This window comes from Esox lucius, chromosome 15 (assembly GCF_011004845.1).
Source record: "Esox lucius isolate fEsoLuc1 chromosome 15, fEsoLuc1.pri, whole genome shotgun sequence".
NCBI lineage: Eukaryota > Metazoa > Chordata > Actinopteri > Esociformes > Esocidae > Esox > Esox lucius.
In genome coordinates, this window is record NC_047583.1 from 19,067,392 (window position 1) to 19,082,941 (window position 15,550).

At 43.8% G+C, this 15,550-nt stretch overlaps 1 protein-coding gene across 4 annotated transcripts in view; it reads left to right on the forward strand.

The window, feature by feature from the left end:
* The window catches only part of adck1 (aarF domain containing kinase 1), a 123,058-nt gene that overhangs the window by 86,139 nt on the left and 21,369 nt on the right, over positions 1-15,550 (forward strand). For all 4 annotated transcript variants that reach the window (XM_034297449.1, XM_029125556.2, XM_029125555.2 and 1 more), the window contains exons 8-9: positions 13,560-13,709; positions 14,665-14,862. In XM_034297449.1, coding sequence (XP_034153340.1) covers positions 13,560-13,709; positions 14,665-14,862 — 348 coding nt within the window. The remainder of the gene's footprint in view (positions 1-13,559; positions 13,710-14,664; positions 14,863-15,550) is intronic.

A 15,550-nucleotide genomic window follows, 5' to 3' on the forward strand; every position in this document is an offset into this window, starting at 1 on the left:
TTGCTTAAAAGTACAGAGATCAGCGAAGTACAGAGGCAGTCTGATCCAAAAAGCATACTACCTGCACTATCTGTGAAGTGTCATGGCATGTGCTCGCATGGCTGCCTCTGGAATACGCTCACTCATCTTTACTGATGATGTAACAAATGACGGCAGCAGCAGAATGAATTCAGAAGTCTACAGAAGCATTATGACTACCAAATGCCACCAGGCTCACAAGGCAACATGTTACAATGCAATGGGACACACTGCCAATGCAACCAAGGAGTCCATTGGGGAAAACGTGGAACATTTTAGACTGGCCAAGTTAATCTTCTGATTTACCTACAATTGAACATGCATTTCACTTGCTGCCGAGGAGAGACTGAAGTCAAGCAACAGCTCAAAATGTGCAAAGAAGTCTCTAAGAACATCAAGGGATTTACTGGCCTCTCTCAACTTGCCAGAAAACACCTGGGTAAAGAATATTGTTAGAGGCACAGCTAAAGACAAATGCTGTTTGAATAATGTGCTCTGGACCGATTCAAAGGTGAGGTTTTTGGCTGTAATGCCAAAATGAAACCCTGTCTTTGAACAGAAGAACCACATACCAACCATAAAGCATGGTTCTTATGAGTTCTTGGTGCTGCTTTGCATTCTGGTTTGATGCTGCCTCAGGGCCTGGCCAAGTTGCCATCATGGAGTCTACCATGAATTCCTTATTGTACCCGATAATTCTTGAGGGGAATGTGAGGCCGCCTGTCAAAAAGCTGAACCGAACATGAGGGGGCACATGAAGCGGACCTTACATGCAAAAAAGCCCTCAAACATGATAATGGTAAAGCATTACTGAGTGGGTAAAATTCATCCTAGTCAATGTAAGATACTGATAGACAGTTATGAGGTTTATTATGAATTTCATAAATGGTTTCAGATTTGTTGTTTTTTGGTGCGATCTTTAAAAATGTAGTTACCTTTATCAATGCAAGGGTTTGGAATTTAGCTGTAATTTCTGTGTTCATCCGCCCATGTACTTTATCACATGACTGTAACTAAGACCTTGCCTCTGTAGGCTGATTGTGTCTCACCTTTGTCGCATGCAGTACAACTACATCAGTGTATTCACTCCAAGCTGTGTGTCACAGTACCTGCATAGGTTTGGGCTGGTGGGAGGTAAACCGTGAATGACTAGCAAAAGTAACAAACATGCAAGTGTGATTTTTTTGGAGGGGGTTGACTTGTGTTTCGAAGAGATAGCCGATTGAGTGGACATACCATTCAGAAATGCCTTTGTGGTGTTGTGATGAAACGATGCCCATGTCAGATGAAGCGGATGATAGCGGACATCAAGTTGTTGTGCCTCCAGACGCTCCTAATCTGTTTCCCATAATCCCAACTCCTCTCATGGGATTACCGCAAAGGATTGTCATATTCGGTCTCCAAATCCAAGTTTATAACACACGATCCCCAGTTGGTTCCCATTTCAACATCACCACTGTGCATGACATTTAAACAGAATACACTGTAGAATGTATCGTATAATTCTAAAAGAACAGCATTTCTTTTTTACTGTTGAGTCTACAGCCTCACAGCCAACACACAGCTTTGAAAATGAATGGATGGGGAACTATACAACATCATAAAAAGTGTGTATAGGTCTGTTGCCACACACACACACTTGCACACGCACCCACAGTGCATAAAGGGCCAGAGCAACAGCACGCTGGCCATTAGCCAATGATGATGAGTGTTATTAGACAGCTGATGAGATAGATAAGGGACATAATAAATGAGTCTGTCCAGCCAGGGGAGAATGGATAGAATTATTAACTGGCTCTGGCGTGTGTGTGCGTGTGTGTGTACGTGTGTGTGTGCGCCGCCGCCGTGTTTGTAATCAAAAGATTGATGAAGGCCCAAATACACTTTTCTCCGGACTCGACCCCGACGTGTGTGGAATGGATGAACAGGTCGCTCTGCTCATTTTCGCTGAGAGATGATTTAGGAGACAAAGGTTTAGTGAATTTATCCAAGGCATGTACTGACCTGTTTGGAATTATGGTCCGGTGAGTGTGACCGTGTTTGGGCACACGCGCCCGAGCGCGGATCATGTGCACATACCTGGCATAAAATGATCTCGGCGGAGGGAAGTGAACCAGTGATTAGACGTGTATTTAAAAACCACATCCTGCGATGTAGCCCGAGGTCATCGGGTGTTTCAGATCCTTCACGTCATACACACTCGCCCAGGCAACTTACAGGCTCTTCCCGCTCCCTCTCTCTCTTGTGGCCTTGATGGCCTTTCTCCTGTTGGCCCCTGCGATGCCCAATAGGCTATAGACCATATAGAGGGATGGTTTAGCAAACGTTCTGCAGCCCAATTCAGCAAGCTCACACCATGCACTCCACCCATGCCTGCGGCCCTGTCCTGTCAGATGTGCTCAAGGGTTCCTCTCTTCAGGCGAAGAGGGCATGATGGTGATTGCACCGTGTCCCAAAAGAACAGGTTAGATGGGCTTGGTGGGACAGACTGCCCAGATCATTCATGTGCGATGGAGCTTTGCCTTCCAATGCTTAGGCTGTGTGACATTTTGCTTCACTAGTCGCTCCCATCTTGTCCAATTTCCTTGTTGCCACATCCCAACCATCCTCCTGGCTCATTCCTCCTCGACTGCTGTTCACACGTCTGCCTGCCGCCTCTTCTGGAAGTCACTGTGTCCATTAGCACGTTGTGCTGTAGCCGTGACTTAGCCTGCCTGAATCCTGAGCCCTCCACTTTCTTCTTGTATTTAATTGGATGCATGCTTGGGAGGCTTTGGGTTGCTTGATTCTATGTATTGCTGCTTCGCCCTTGTACGGGTCACCTGGAATTTCCCATTCAGACTACTGATGGGTAGTTTCTACTTGTTTTTCTGACCAAACAGGCCAATGCTGCCAAGACTTCAAGGTTATCCCAGCCACTAGCGCAGGTAGCTGCTGACTATTCTCTCTAAGCCCTCAGCTGTAGAGATTGTGAACTAGGTGACCAGAAGTGGGCAGATGATCAGAGATCTTGTCACAGTCAGGTCCTCCAGGAAAGCTCTGAGGGGCGGTTGTTGCATTCCTGCCTTAGTCAGTGGGCCTCTCCACTCCAACTCAGCTGACTTGACCAGCATGATCACGCTGGGGCGAACATAATTACTGAAATGGTGCTGCTACTGACGATTCTCTTCTCAAGCCATTCTGATGTTTTGGACCCTGAATGACTCTCAAAATTAAAATGTTTTAGTGGTCCAGAATGAGAACTGATCATCTGAGGGATATGATGCCGCTCCAGAACATGGGGCTCTCTTGACAAGGTTCTGAACCTCCTTCCAGCTGGGCTCCTTCTCGTTCAAGCTCAGTGGTCGGTGCTGGCGGAACTGTCCGAGTCTTACATTTCTTCAGGTTTTGCTCTGATGGCAATCTTTAGGGCTGGTGAGGGAGCTACTGTCCTAACAGCTGTTTGGAGTATCTAAAGGGAGTTGGTAAAAAGAGAGCTGGCTTTCTCTTTCCTCCTTTGCTCCTCAAAATTATTAGGTTCTTGAGAAAAATTGCATAGCTCTGCCAGGGCTGCTCTCTCCTCCCCTCTCACCTCAAACAGCAGTCTTAAGACCCTCAACTCTTGTCTTAGCTGGTGACTCTTTACAGCTCTCTTGTAGAGTAACATTGAGATGCATACTTATGGGTGCTTTTTCAACAATGCAGCGTAAAAAAGTTAGAGAAGGACAGGAATAGAAAATAAAAAAGATAAAGCATCATAGGAGTTTTGATAACCCCTTGAAATGAATGTATTTATAGTGATAATGTCTGAATGTCACACCGGCATGTGTCCAAGGGCCCTGGACTTCACAGGCTCCCATTTTTCAGGGCACCCGAAAAATTTCTGTTGAGGAAATGTTGTGAAACCACTATCAGTCCACTATTACTGAGTGCATATTATGAAAATGTTCTTGTATTACAATGCAAAGATTCATCATAATACCCCTTTAATGTGATAGTCAAGGGAAAATGTGTTGAATTTGTCGGATGTTTGCCACGAAACAAACAACTACAAAATCTCACATAGGGCCTCCGACAGGCTTGGGCCTTTGGCTGAAAATGCTATACTGTATACACCACTGAAAGTTGAGTAGGAACACCACTTTGACTTGCAGGAATGCACAACATTTAAAGTGAGGGTTAAGGGAGGTCTTAGTCCTAGTCCTTTGGGGGAAAGTGTGTTTTTCGTTGCTCGGTTTCCTCCTCTACATCTCATTCAGCCAGCCAACCTGCAAGAGATTCAGTCAGCCAAACTCTCTCGAAAGTGCTGGCGTGATGTAGCATATACTGGCTAGCTGCATTTGACCCGTCTTGTTGCCTTGTCCACACCGCTCTAATCTCCTCCACACCGGCAGAGAGTGTGGCTGGCTGCAATAGGGTTTATGTCATAGGAGTAATGAGTGTCATCAGGCCCAGAGCTCCTATACAAACTCTCCCCATGACGGACATCACTCACTGTCATCCCACTACCCTGGAGAGGGAGAGGGAGAGACGTGGACATGGAAGGAGAGGGGGGTGAGTGAGAGAAATAGACTGCCAGACATGAATCACTCTGATCACTCATATTGACGGCATCCCCTGGGCCATGCATAAACACACACAGTGGCTACTTACGCCCACTGAGTTTTCTTTCAAGTGTAGGGCCTCAAAGGTGCTGTGTGTGTGTGTGTGTGTGTGTGTTACCTCCCTGGGCGCATGCATGATGATCAGTAGAATATTACTGTGATCTATGCTCTCACTCACACTCTGCCATTCTTTCAACGCCTTTTATTGATCGTTCCACAAAGATGGGGGGGGGGGGCACTATGCTTAGTGTGAATCACCCAGCGACACTTCAGTTATGGGTGAATCTCAAGATGCATACACACACACACACACACACACACATACACACCCACTCCGGGTGTACGCAGTAGATATCTGACAGCTGTGCCTCTAACAGTAGTGGTTCATCAATAACCTTTTCATGTCCGATTGTCTGCCAGACAAAGGACAGCATCATGGTGGATGGGCAGGAACGCAACTCAGTCACTTTTACACTCCTGTGGCCGAGCCACTTTTCCCACTTCTCCATAACTGACACTCAATGCCATGACTCATTTGGATGCATCTCCTGTGCCGTGTGAACTATATTGGGATGGGGGAACGGGGACGTGCACTAGCAGGCACGTGCACAGGTAAGGCTCAACCTGCAGAGCACTTGCTATATAACGGCCTTTCTAGTTGACATGTGCCCGTCCGTCTTCGTTACGCGCGTCACGCTCTCCGACCGGCATGTGTGGCCCGTCGTAGACTACGCGCGTCACTAGCTGACTCATCGCCCGTCCGTGTGCGCAGATAACTCACTCCGCCCATTTTGTTTCAGTTTCACCACATGCCGCACACGCCTGGAAGGTCTGTGCACGGCCCGGGTCACCAGTGTAACCTGTAGTAAGAGACCTCATTCAGAGCAGTAAACCAGCCTTAAGCCAGGTTTCACACAGGCCAATCACATCCAGTTTATGATCACTGATTCATTTCATTGACTGTAAAGCAAAGGATCTGACGTTAAGAGGGTTTGTACACTGCAATAGTTTTATCTACACTTATTCAAATTGTGGCCAGATTTGTGACTAAGATATCCTCTTTGAATGGGTAAACGGGTGGAGATTTTTGTCACACGCCACCTTCTCGAGGTTGTGGTATACTTTCCTGACAGATACTTCCCATTGCTACTGAGGTCTAAAGACAATGTCTTGCTCAGTGGGCATTGAAGTTGAATGAACGGTCACGTAGAAAGTCTGGACCTGCTTCATGTATGAACTGGGGAGCAACTAAAAACACCTCGTATTGGCATCAAAGCAGTTCAACGATCAACAGCACCAGCAACAGCACTTGTCCAATGGAAAAGGCCATGTCAGTTACCAGGGGAACAACGTTGTCAGTGAGTTTATACACCTTCCAGGTCAGTGGTCCTGAAATTAAATTGTGTTCTGTAAAACTATGGTAGCGTATAAAAAAAACTTTACGTAATCCTATTAGTAGACTTTTTTTATGACCGAAATGTAGGGCTTTATTCTTGTCAGATTTCTATGGTGAACACCGACTCTGGTTAAATGCCTGCTTCCTGACATGCACCTTGCAGTATCACATGGTGCGACTGCTGGAGTGAGGCTCCTGTCTATGTTCCTGGATAAAAGAAGAGCACCCCTCTAGCTAGGACGGAGTCTGTCACTCTTCAGCACGTCAGGATTGGCTCTTTTTGGGTGGGTCCCAGAGAGACAGTTATCTACAAACTCTACTGCGATGGGCAGAACTCTCTTCTTTTTTTTTTTTTTTGCCATCCATTGATTTCCGTGAGACTGCTGAGGATCTCATCACTACCCCTTACTGGGAGGGGTGGCCAGAGACAATTACTGGATGTCGACACATCTTTCTAGGTAGTTTACATGCTGAAGCCAGGTTATGCTTTGAAACGCTGCACTGTTTCATCGTAATATCGCTAATGCCAGTGTGGATAACAATGTCTCTTTACTTGCCAGTACCAACCCCAGATTGGCCTCTGTCGGTTGTCCTGCCCCCTGGTAAACAATGTAGAATGATCAGCTGACTCATCAGTCTAATATTGCAGGCAAAGCAGTATAAGTACAGTCTTGTATAAATAGGTAAATAGCATCCACTACAAAACCATGGTGCTTGCCTACGGGGCAGCATCCGAAACTGCCCGTCCCTACCTTCAGGCAATGCTCAAACCCTACATCTCCACCCCAAGCTCACGGTTCTGCCAACTCTGGTCTCTTAGCTGTCCCATCGCTAAAGGAAGGCAGCTCCCGCTCAACCTGGACAATGCTCTTCATTATCCTGGCTCCACAATGGTGGAACCTGTTTACCTTCACGCTATGACAGCGGAGTCCCTGCCCTACCCTACCTTTTCTACAGGCCCATAACACACACACAAGAGCACCTGTGAGAAATGTGTGTGTGTGTGAGAAACAGGTAGTTCATAATGAGTTTATTTCTCACCTGTTCCTCTTCCTGTGTGGCAGACTGATGCTCATTTCCTGTTGTGGGTGCTTGCAAGACTGCGAGTTTGACTTCTCTCCCTCTCCCCAATGACAAACGGAAGACTTGTAATTAATGGCCATTAGTGGATGCTCTTTCCCCTTCTAGCTAATAAAGGACATTGTGTGTGTGTGTGTGATTAATAATGTGCAGGGTTCTCCAGACAGGGTGTTGTATCGGAGGAACCTGAGCTGCGTGGTTTCTTGTACAGTACAGAGGCCACTGTCACTCTCTGCCGTGTGCTCATGGCCCACATCTCTGAAACAATGTGAGGTGACAATGTACAAACAGAGAGGAACAAGGAATGAAATGCTGACTGGCTAATCCTGGGATTCTTCCTGGTGAATCCCTGAGAAATCCCCTGATTTCTCAGGTGGGTGGGAGGCAGGGTCAGGTGTTGATGTGTCGTGCTTTTTAATCGCTACGGTGTTAAGTGTGTTAACAGAAAACAATCCTGCCGTGGGATAATTTGGACAGTTGTCAGCTCACAGACATTGCATATCCTCTCCATCTCTTTATCAATATATTGCTCTCTTTCTCTCAGTATGTCTATATCAATCTCTCCCCTTTCTCTGATAAGAGGGGGGGGGGGGGTGAGGGAGGGGGAGAAAAAGACTGTTGGCACTGCTCTGTAAACTAATTTTGTACTTCATGGACATGCCCTTTAATCATTTCCAAGTATTTGTAGATGCTGCTGTATATTCCCTCCCCCTCTTTCTTGTATGTGTATGTACCAAACACTAAACACAAGCAGTGTGATTGGATGCAGAACGGCTTGACATTTGGTTATATACATGAAATATGAAAATGATCCACACTAATATTTATTTTTAAGCTAGTGCTAGTGCCCCCGTTACTCCATTATCCATCCCTGCCCCTTCTATTAGCAGGTATGCTGTCACACACAGGCAGGGGGAAACACAATTACACATTTTGCTTACATTAAGCAGTGAGATAATCGGTCTCATTGAAAGCCAACGTTTTATGTATTTGTTTCATATGTCCCTTAAAAAGAAAGAAACAATGCTTTAATGGTAATTGTTCATTTCAAAAATGCAGTATTGATGTATTTGGCATTTTTGCCATGGTATCAAAATGGATATGGAGGATCTTGGAATTTCTCCGGCATCGTATCGAAGTTCGTATTTCTGGTTTTGTGACATCCTTAGGTTCCATACGTACTCACACAATTGATCCCACACATCAATGTCAGCAGCAGCCACATATGCCACAAACATGTTATGTACACACGTTTCTAGCACATTATCACATTTTCACATAGGCCTTGTTGTGGAAATTCTGAAACCTGATGCATTCTTACTGTATCACGTTAGAGACTCCTCGGGCGACTATGTTTGTAAGCGGTTGACGCGTCTCTCTTATTTGCAAATAAGTACTAAACTGTAAAATTGTGCCAAGAGAATTTTGTCTCTGTTTCTTACTCCTTTAAGAGTGTCGACCGATGGAATTGCCATCACAGCCTCAGACACTTTTCTACATAAAAATCCTTCACAGCACTGCTAGGAAGGGTTCCAGTTCATTCAGATCCGGGTTGGTACGCCGAGAGCACCTCCCAGCCAGACAGACTACAGGACAGGAGTGACAGTCAAGCAATGGCTCAGCACGACTGAGGCCTCGTTGGGGTTTAGATGACAACCCAGAAATAGTGTTTGAGAACGGGGAGTGCTGGCAGAAGACGGTAGCTCTCTTTCCCCCGGGGAACAGACTCCAGGATGGTGTAGATGGTGTCGGATTAGGCCCAGGTTATGTGAGGCTTAGAGGGGGTTTCTGACGTTAGCCGACAAAAACAAGTGGCTCTTCATGGGGTTCCCTCGCTGGGGTGGAGTGGGTGAAGGGTTTCAAAACTGTACTTCTGTCTTCGCTTTAATTCGCTCAAACCACTCTCTCATCCCTCTTCTAACCAACAATGGCACACTTGACAGCCTGACTGCACGGTGAGTCAGAGACTGAAGTCATTGTTTCTTTTTCGGCTGAATGTTTTGTGCGCTTGTTCTGAGTGACAAACCAGACCCCGCTTCTCCTCCGTGTGTCTGTCGCGCACCCGTCACTGCCCCGTGACTCAGCACACTGTGAGTCAGTGGCGCACCAGCCTTTTACCACAGGACAGAATACGTTGACGTGGTGAATTGATCCAAAAAGAACATCTCTGTAAAATAATGAACGTGGTAGGTGGATCTTGCTGCAGGAAACAAAAAGTACGGAGATGTCACAGATACACAACGGACCGAATTTGAAATCGGGTTACATAAAAACTTAAATTAAAATGTATTGCATTAATTGCAAGTTACTGCACATTTTTGGGGGGAGGGGGAAACGGTTGCCAATAAAGATGTACTACAGTTTAGTTCATAGATGTCTAAAAAATATATATAGTATAAAATACAATATACAATTAATCACAATACAGCAGAAACAATTCCCCACATAATTGTCCTAGACTACAAACCAGTCACCTTCCACAATATCTTCCCCCATGTTTCCAGTGCACCTAGGTACCAAAAGCTACAGTATGTTATAAATGCTATCGGACAGCAAAATATACAGCGCAGTGTTAATACTGCATAGACACTGAGCAGAAATTCCCACTGAGCAAAATATTTTAAAAGATGTACAAAAAAAAAGACCACAAGGATGTCTTTACAATGTTTTGTGCTGGTAGGAAATGCATCTGATGCATAACAAATCAATGTTACTACAGCAGCATAGATGTGAGCTTGTCTTTTGAATTATGAAGTGGTTGGCACCAGTGATTGTTTACATTATAAAACAGAAGACATTTTAAAGATGACAAATACAATGTATGTGAGTGACCTTCTCAGTAAGGTAATTCCCTTAAAATGATGTGGTCGTGCTACTGTGGCCAAGTTCAGTTGTTGTGGCTAGACGCAATAGCTTGGAGATCAGGCTGTACCAGCTTCCACGCCAACACATTTTTAAAAGAGACGCTAGAAGAAATGTTTAAAAGCTATTTCCAAATGCTGGCATATGGCTGTTTAAATGGCAAATCTAACAGCACCCAAGTTATAAGTTCTGCCAGCACACAGCCACAGCATGATTGGGCTAAAATGTTTTGCCATGGCCATCAAGTTCCAGTGCCTCATAGACTTCGACCTGGATGATATTCATAGAAGACAAGACCAGAGTCACACAGTAATTAAATACATTCCTTCAATCAATAAAATGGCATATTTTAATGTTGCACTCTTTTTAGCCAAACAACATCCGACACATGTATTAAAACAGAGGTGTGTAGTTCGAATTATATCCTGTAGAGATTCTGCCACTTGCCAAATTGAAGGAACACTGAAAATACAGTGACTAAATCAATGAAAACATTTCAGGGAGGGTTCCGAAATTGGTACACAATTGGTATCCAGAGAAAATGACGGTCAAGTAATTTGCACCTGATTAAATTCTAATATGGCTCAGTGTTTCTGAATGAACTCTTTATTATATATCAGTATGTGCTGGATAATGCCCCTCATTCTGTCGTCTGCTGGGCTCATAATATTTAGTGTGCCTGTTGTGTGGTTTCAATCAAATGATCCATAACCTTTATTAGCTTCTATTCTTGGCCTATAGAGAACACCGTACAAATTGTATGCTTAGAAAATGAATGGGGCCAATGTATATTTCTATAAAAATGTGCTTCACAAGTTTTTGGCTTGGTCCAGGCTAGAACCGCGCTGCACTAGGCTATTGCCCATAGAGAGATTCATTACATGATATTTTTCCCCGCTCTCTGCTCTGGTAGACTTTATTACCTCACAGGAGGAACATAGAAAGGTCGATGAAGAAGCTCCTGATAAATTTGCCATTATAGTTATAGGATTAGGCCCCCTGTTGTCAATATTACTTCAAATTTAGCCACACGGGGATGAATATTATTATTATTTTATTTTTTTAACGTATTGCTTAAGTGTGAAGGAGCCGCGTCCTGAGGGCTTGGGGACCCAGCGTGAACCCAGCATGAGGAGTGAGGAAGGTGCCAAGGGTGTGGTTAATCTGAGGCACCTATCAAGGTTAAACCACACTCATCGCACAGAACGGACAGCGCCTAACAATTATATGTGTTGCCCCATACAGTATTACTTCATTGTGTAGGCTATAATATGTCATCCCAAACACCTAGGTCATGGATGGAGATGGTTGTTCTCAGGGAAATCAGATTTTGTGTTTGTCAGTGTCAGAGTTGCCTTTCATTTTGATTATTTCAGTGGTATTATGCTGATTAATCCAAGTCTCCAGTCACTTAAAAGGACACAACATTGCATTAACTGGGTTTTTGAAAGGTCACGTTTTGGTTTTGATTTTTGGTTCTTTTTTTAGGTTTTCACAGAGGGAAAAGAGTCAAGTGAAATCAGATTTGGTCGCCAATTTGAATTTCAGAGATCGGACTTTCTCCGGCTATCCCTCTTTACAAATAACAAAGTCTACAGCTTTCATGTTTTCACCTGTAACGTTTTTCCTGGCTTACATAAATACACACCCCCTATCTAGTTCACATGGACAGTTATCATGATAAAAACCAAAACAATTTACAGGAATACTACTTTACATAGTAAATCCAAAATGTGACACTCAAGGGTAATTTCTTGGAAATATTCAGCTGAACGCAACACCAATCTTATGCAACACAATTACAAAATATGCTCAACATCAGCACATGCAAGCAGTAAGGAAACCCGGTGAAGAGGAGATCTGTCGAAGAAAGAAGAGAAACGCACATCCACTCTGTTGTTAGGTAATCAGTCTGTCCATCAGAATCTTCCAAATGTCAGCGTGTGCGTGCATCTTACTGAGTGTACAGCCTCATAGTAAAAAGGACATTGGTGCAGGCTGTAGGGTCTTCCCTGCTGTTTCATGGTTGAATAGCTGTTGATCCAAAACCCAAATAAACAGAACACAAATTGATTTTGTATGATTAATCAGCCTGTTTGGCTCTGTAGGTTTGGTGTTCATTTAGATACTGAATTGAAATAATGTCACAAACAGTCACAAACAGTCACAAACATTCCACCATGGTGTATTTCTTTATTTTTATTTTTTTAACCTCTCCTGATGAATCCCAGGCATCTCAGAATTTTTTGTAGCCCTGAACCAGTTCACCTGAATCAAATAGTTATGGTCTAAAACATGACTTTTTTTCAGGGGTGCTAACTCTGGAATACATTAATGGCAGGGTGTCCCTAGGAGAAATGAAAGAACCATTGTTTTAGAGGATAATATACATACAGTTATACATACATACATTTACAGATTTCCAGATCATTGCTGTAATTTTCTGTTATATAACACTTTCCATCTCTCCACTAATACAACTCTTCTTGTTTCTTGCACTCCCTTGTTCTTTTTCATTTACTATGTGTGATTGTGTGCGGAACGAATATCTACACAAATAGTCTCATATAAAAGTGAAAAATCAATACTTTAACCTCAAATTGTTTGATTTGAAATCCAAACTTTTGGACAGTAGAGCCAAAAAGAAGAAAATTCTTACCGGCCCAGTAATTACAAAAGGACAAGAATGTTCAATCTGCATCCTTGTCTCACCCTGAGGTTCTGTGGAAAGAAGTGTGTATCATGTTGCTAAATTCAATTGAAAACTTGTTTGTGTATGTTGATTTTGTAACATAGTTTGTTTTTCTTACGACAGCGCTCTCCATTCATTTGTACCCCATCAAGCCCGATTCAGTAAAAAAATCTAATCAACAAAGCATGAGAAGACCTTGCTTTTGTTTCGGTTCGTTTGTTTCTCTTTTAGGTTGTGCAGTGTTTGTACTTGGTCTTTCATATAGTATATTGGTAAGAAGCCAATTTGACATATTTGCTCAGAATATTGTTTTTGTTGATGAAATGTTGTAGGCTACTGGTGATTTTTCAAGTTGCTGTTCATGCAGATTCCCAGGTTATTATTGGAGTAAACTTTGTCTTTTTGTATATTGGGGAGATCAGATATTGGTTACAAAAATTTGAATTAATGATAAGTGTTTAAAATTGGCTAATTTGAATATGTGGTCATTTCACTTAATATATATTCAACACCATAGGTTTTTTGGCCTTGGAGGCTTTCTATTTTATCCTAGATTTCTTTCAATGTGATATAGAATCCAGTGGGTTCTGGTCATCTTTAATTATGTTTTTGCTCTTGGTATTATGTTAATGTGCCATGGATGGATGAAAGAAGTGGTCCAGTTTTTTAAGTGTTCTCCAATTTCCCAGAAGTGATTAAACTATTGTTTTTTTTCAGTCACATTGAGATGTTTTCTGAGATGCAGTTCTTCCTTTTTTTGTTAGTGAATGTCAGTGTTTCCTCATTGTAAAGGTGTGTATTTTGGGTTTCTGGGTTTTTAGTTGGATATGTTTCTCAAATGATTTCACTGGTGTTTATGTTGTTTGTTGGAAACCATTTGTCACTGTTGTTAATTATTAACCTTTATGCTTCTCTCCCTCCCTTCCAGATCTCTCAGAACCTGGGGAAAATGTACAGTGAGATGATCTTTGTGCAGGGCTTCGTCCACTGTGACCCCCACCCAGGTAATGTGTTGGTATGGAAGTGTCCCAACACCAACAAGACAGAGATTGTCCTTCTAGACCACGGCCTTTATCAGGTAAGAGGCATCTCAAGTTCAATCCAGACCAACAGAAGAGCCTGGGGCAACCAGAGTTCATCACATATTATACCACATGTTTTCTCAAACACAGAAACAGGGTTGAACATGCACAATCTCTCTTTCTAACTCACACACGAACAGATCCATTCACGCAAGAGCAGACTAAAAGCTTTTCAATAAACTGCAAAGACGTTCTCCACCATCAGACAAATCCAGCAGCTTATCTGTCACACTCTCTCTCTCACACACACACACACACATAGGTGCGTCACAAGTACAAATCCCTATACCTCAATAAACCTTTGACTGTAGATGTAGCGATTGTAAGTGCAATCATGAAGATTATTTTGGGATAAATATTCTCCTCTGATGTCAGACCTTTGGGAGAACACACAAGGAAGAGAGCATGACTGAGAGAGAGAAATGAATAGAGAGAGGGAGACCGACAGAGCCCACTTTCCCTCACTCTTTCTTCCCATTCTGACCGTAATGGAACCAATTTAGCAGCAATGAGCTGAGATCTGAGCCTGGCTTTGGATAAAATGTTAATTAACCGCTTGTGTATTTTTTTTGGTGTGGGGGGGGGTCCATCTTTTGTGTGTGTGTTCACGGGTGTGTTTTAATCAAGTGGCATCCTTGTAAAGTGCTACAGTGCTTAATTGGTATGCTAATGAGCGGGCACTCTTCTGCTGGGGATTGGCTGAGCTTTTCACTTTGTAGTTACAGCGGTTAGGGAGAGTAGGTTTAATACTTCCCACTGCTGTTTTTGTACAGACACAATTACACACACTAATCACTTACACACACATTTCTGTTTAATAAGGTCTGTTTTAGAAAGGTTTTAAGTCTCAGTATTTAATGCGAGCTTAGGTGCTCTAGGTGATTACACAAGTTAACTCTTTCTAAGTATTTTTAAGCCACCCGGTTATTTTTGCTCCCCCCCCCCCCCTAGAACCTGCACCCCGACTTTCGTCTGGCCTACTGCCGCCTGTGGCAGTCCCTGATTAAGGGGGACATGAAGGGGATCGAGAGGTACAGCCGTCGCCTGGGGGCCGGAGAGCTGTACCCCCTTTTCGCCTGTGTTCTCACCGCAAGATCCTGGACCTCTATCAACGCAGGCATCGGCAAGACACCTGTCACGTGCTCTGAGGTACATATTTGTACACGCCCACAAACCCAAGCGCTGTGGGCACTCGCGCGCAAACACACTCTAAAATAAACGTGTGCTGACTTTTGCGTGTGTGTGAGTCTCCATTGGAGTGTCTCTGCATGGGACAGGTATTTATGGTTGGTTCAGTGCCATCAGTATAGGGATGTATTTATACCTTTGTTCTCCAACACGGGCGCGGGAAACAAGCTAGTGTTTACTGGCAGAGTAGTCTCACGCTTAGCGACATAATGATGCCGTTTATCAGAACACAACATACTCGAAGCTCTCAGGTACCGCCACGGTTACCTGCACAAATAACAGGAGAGCGCTTTCGTGACAACATGTTGCTCTGTTTTGACCGTCTGTACCTCATCCCCCTCTTCTCTGTCTCCCTCCGTCTTTTTGTCTCATCCTCCTCTACTTTCTCCCTCTCCCAGACAGCCTACGTGGGGTTGTTTGTCAGTAGTGTGTTGCCGTGTAATTAGGTGTAATTATCAAGTCAGGTTGGCAACATACATCTGTGACACGGGCAGAAAAGGAGCCGCTAGCTCATTAGCATAAGAAAGAGGCGATAAGAACATATTGTGTTGGAGCCGTGCGATAATAGGCCCCGTAAAAGGGAGAGATGGAGGGCGCGAGCGAGAGACAGATAGGGTGGGTGGAAATGAGGGACGGCAGATGAGTGGGA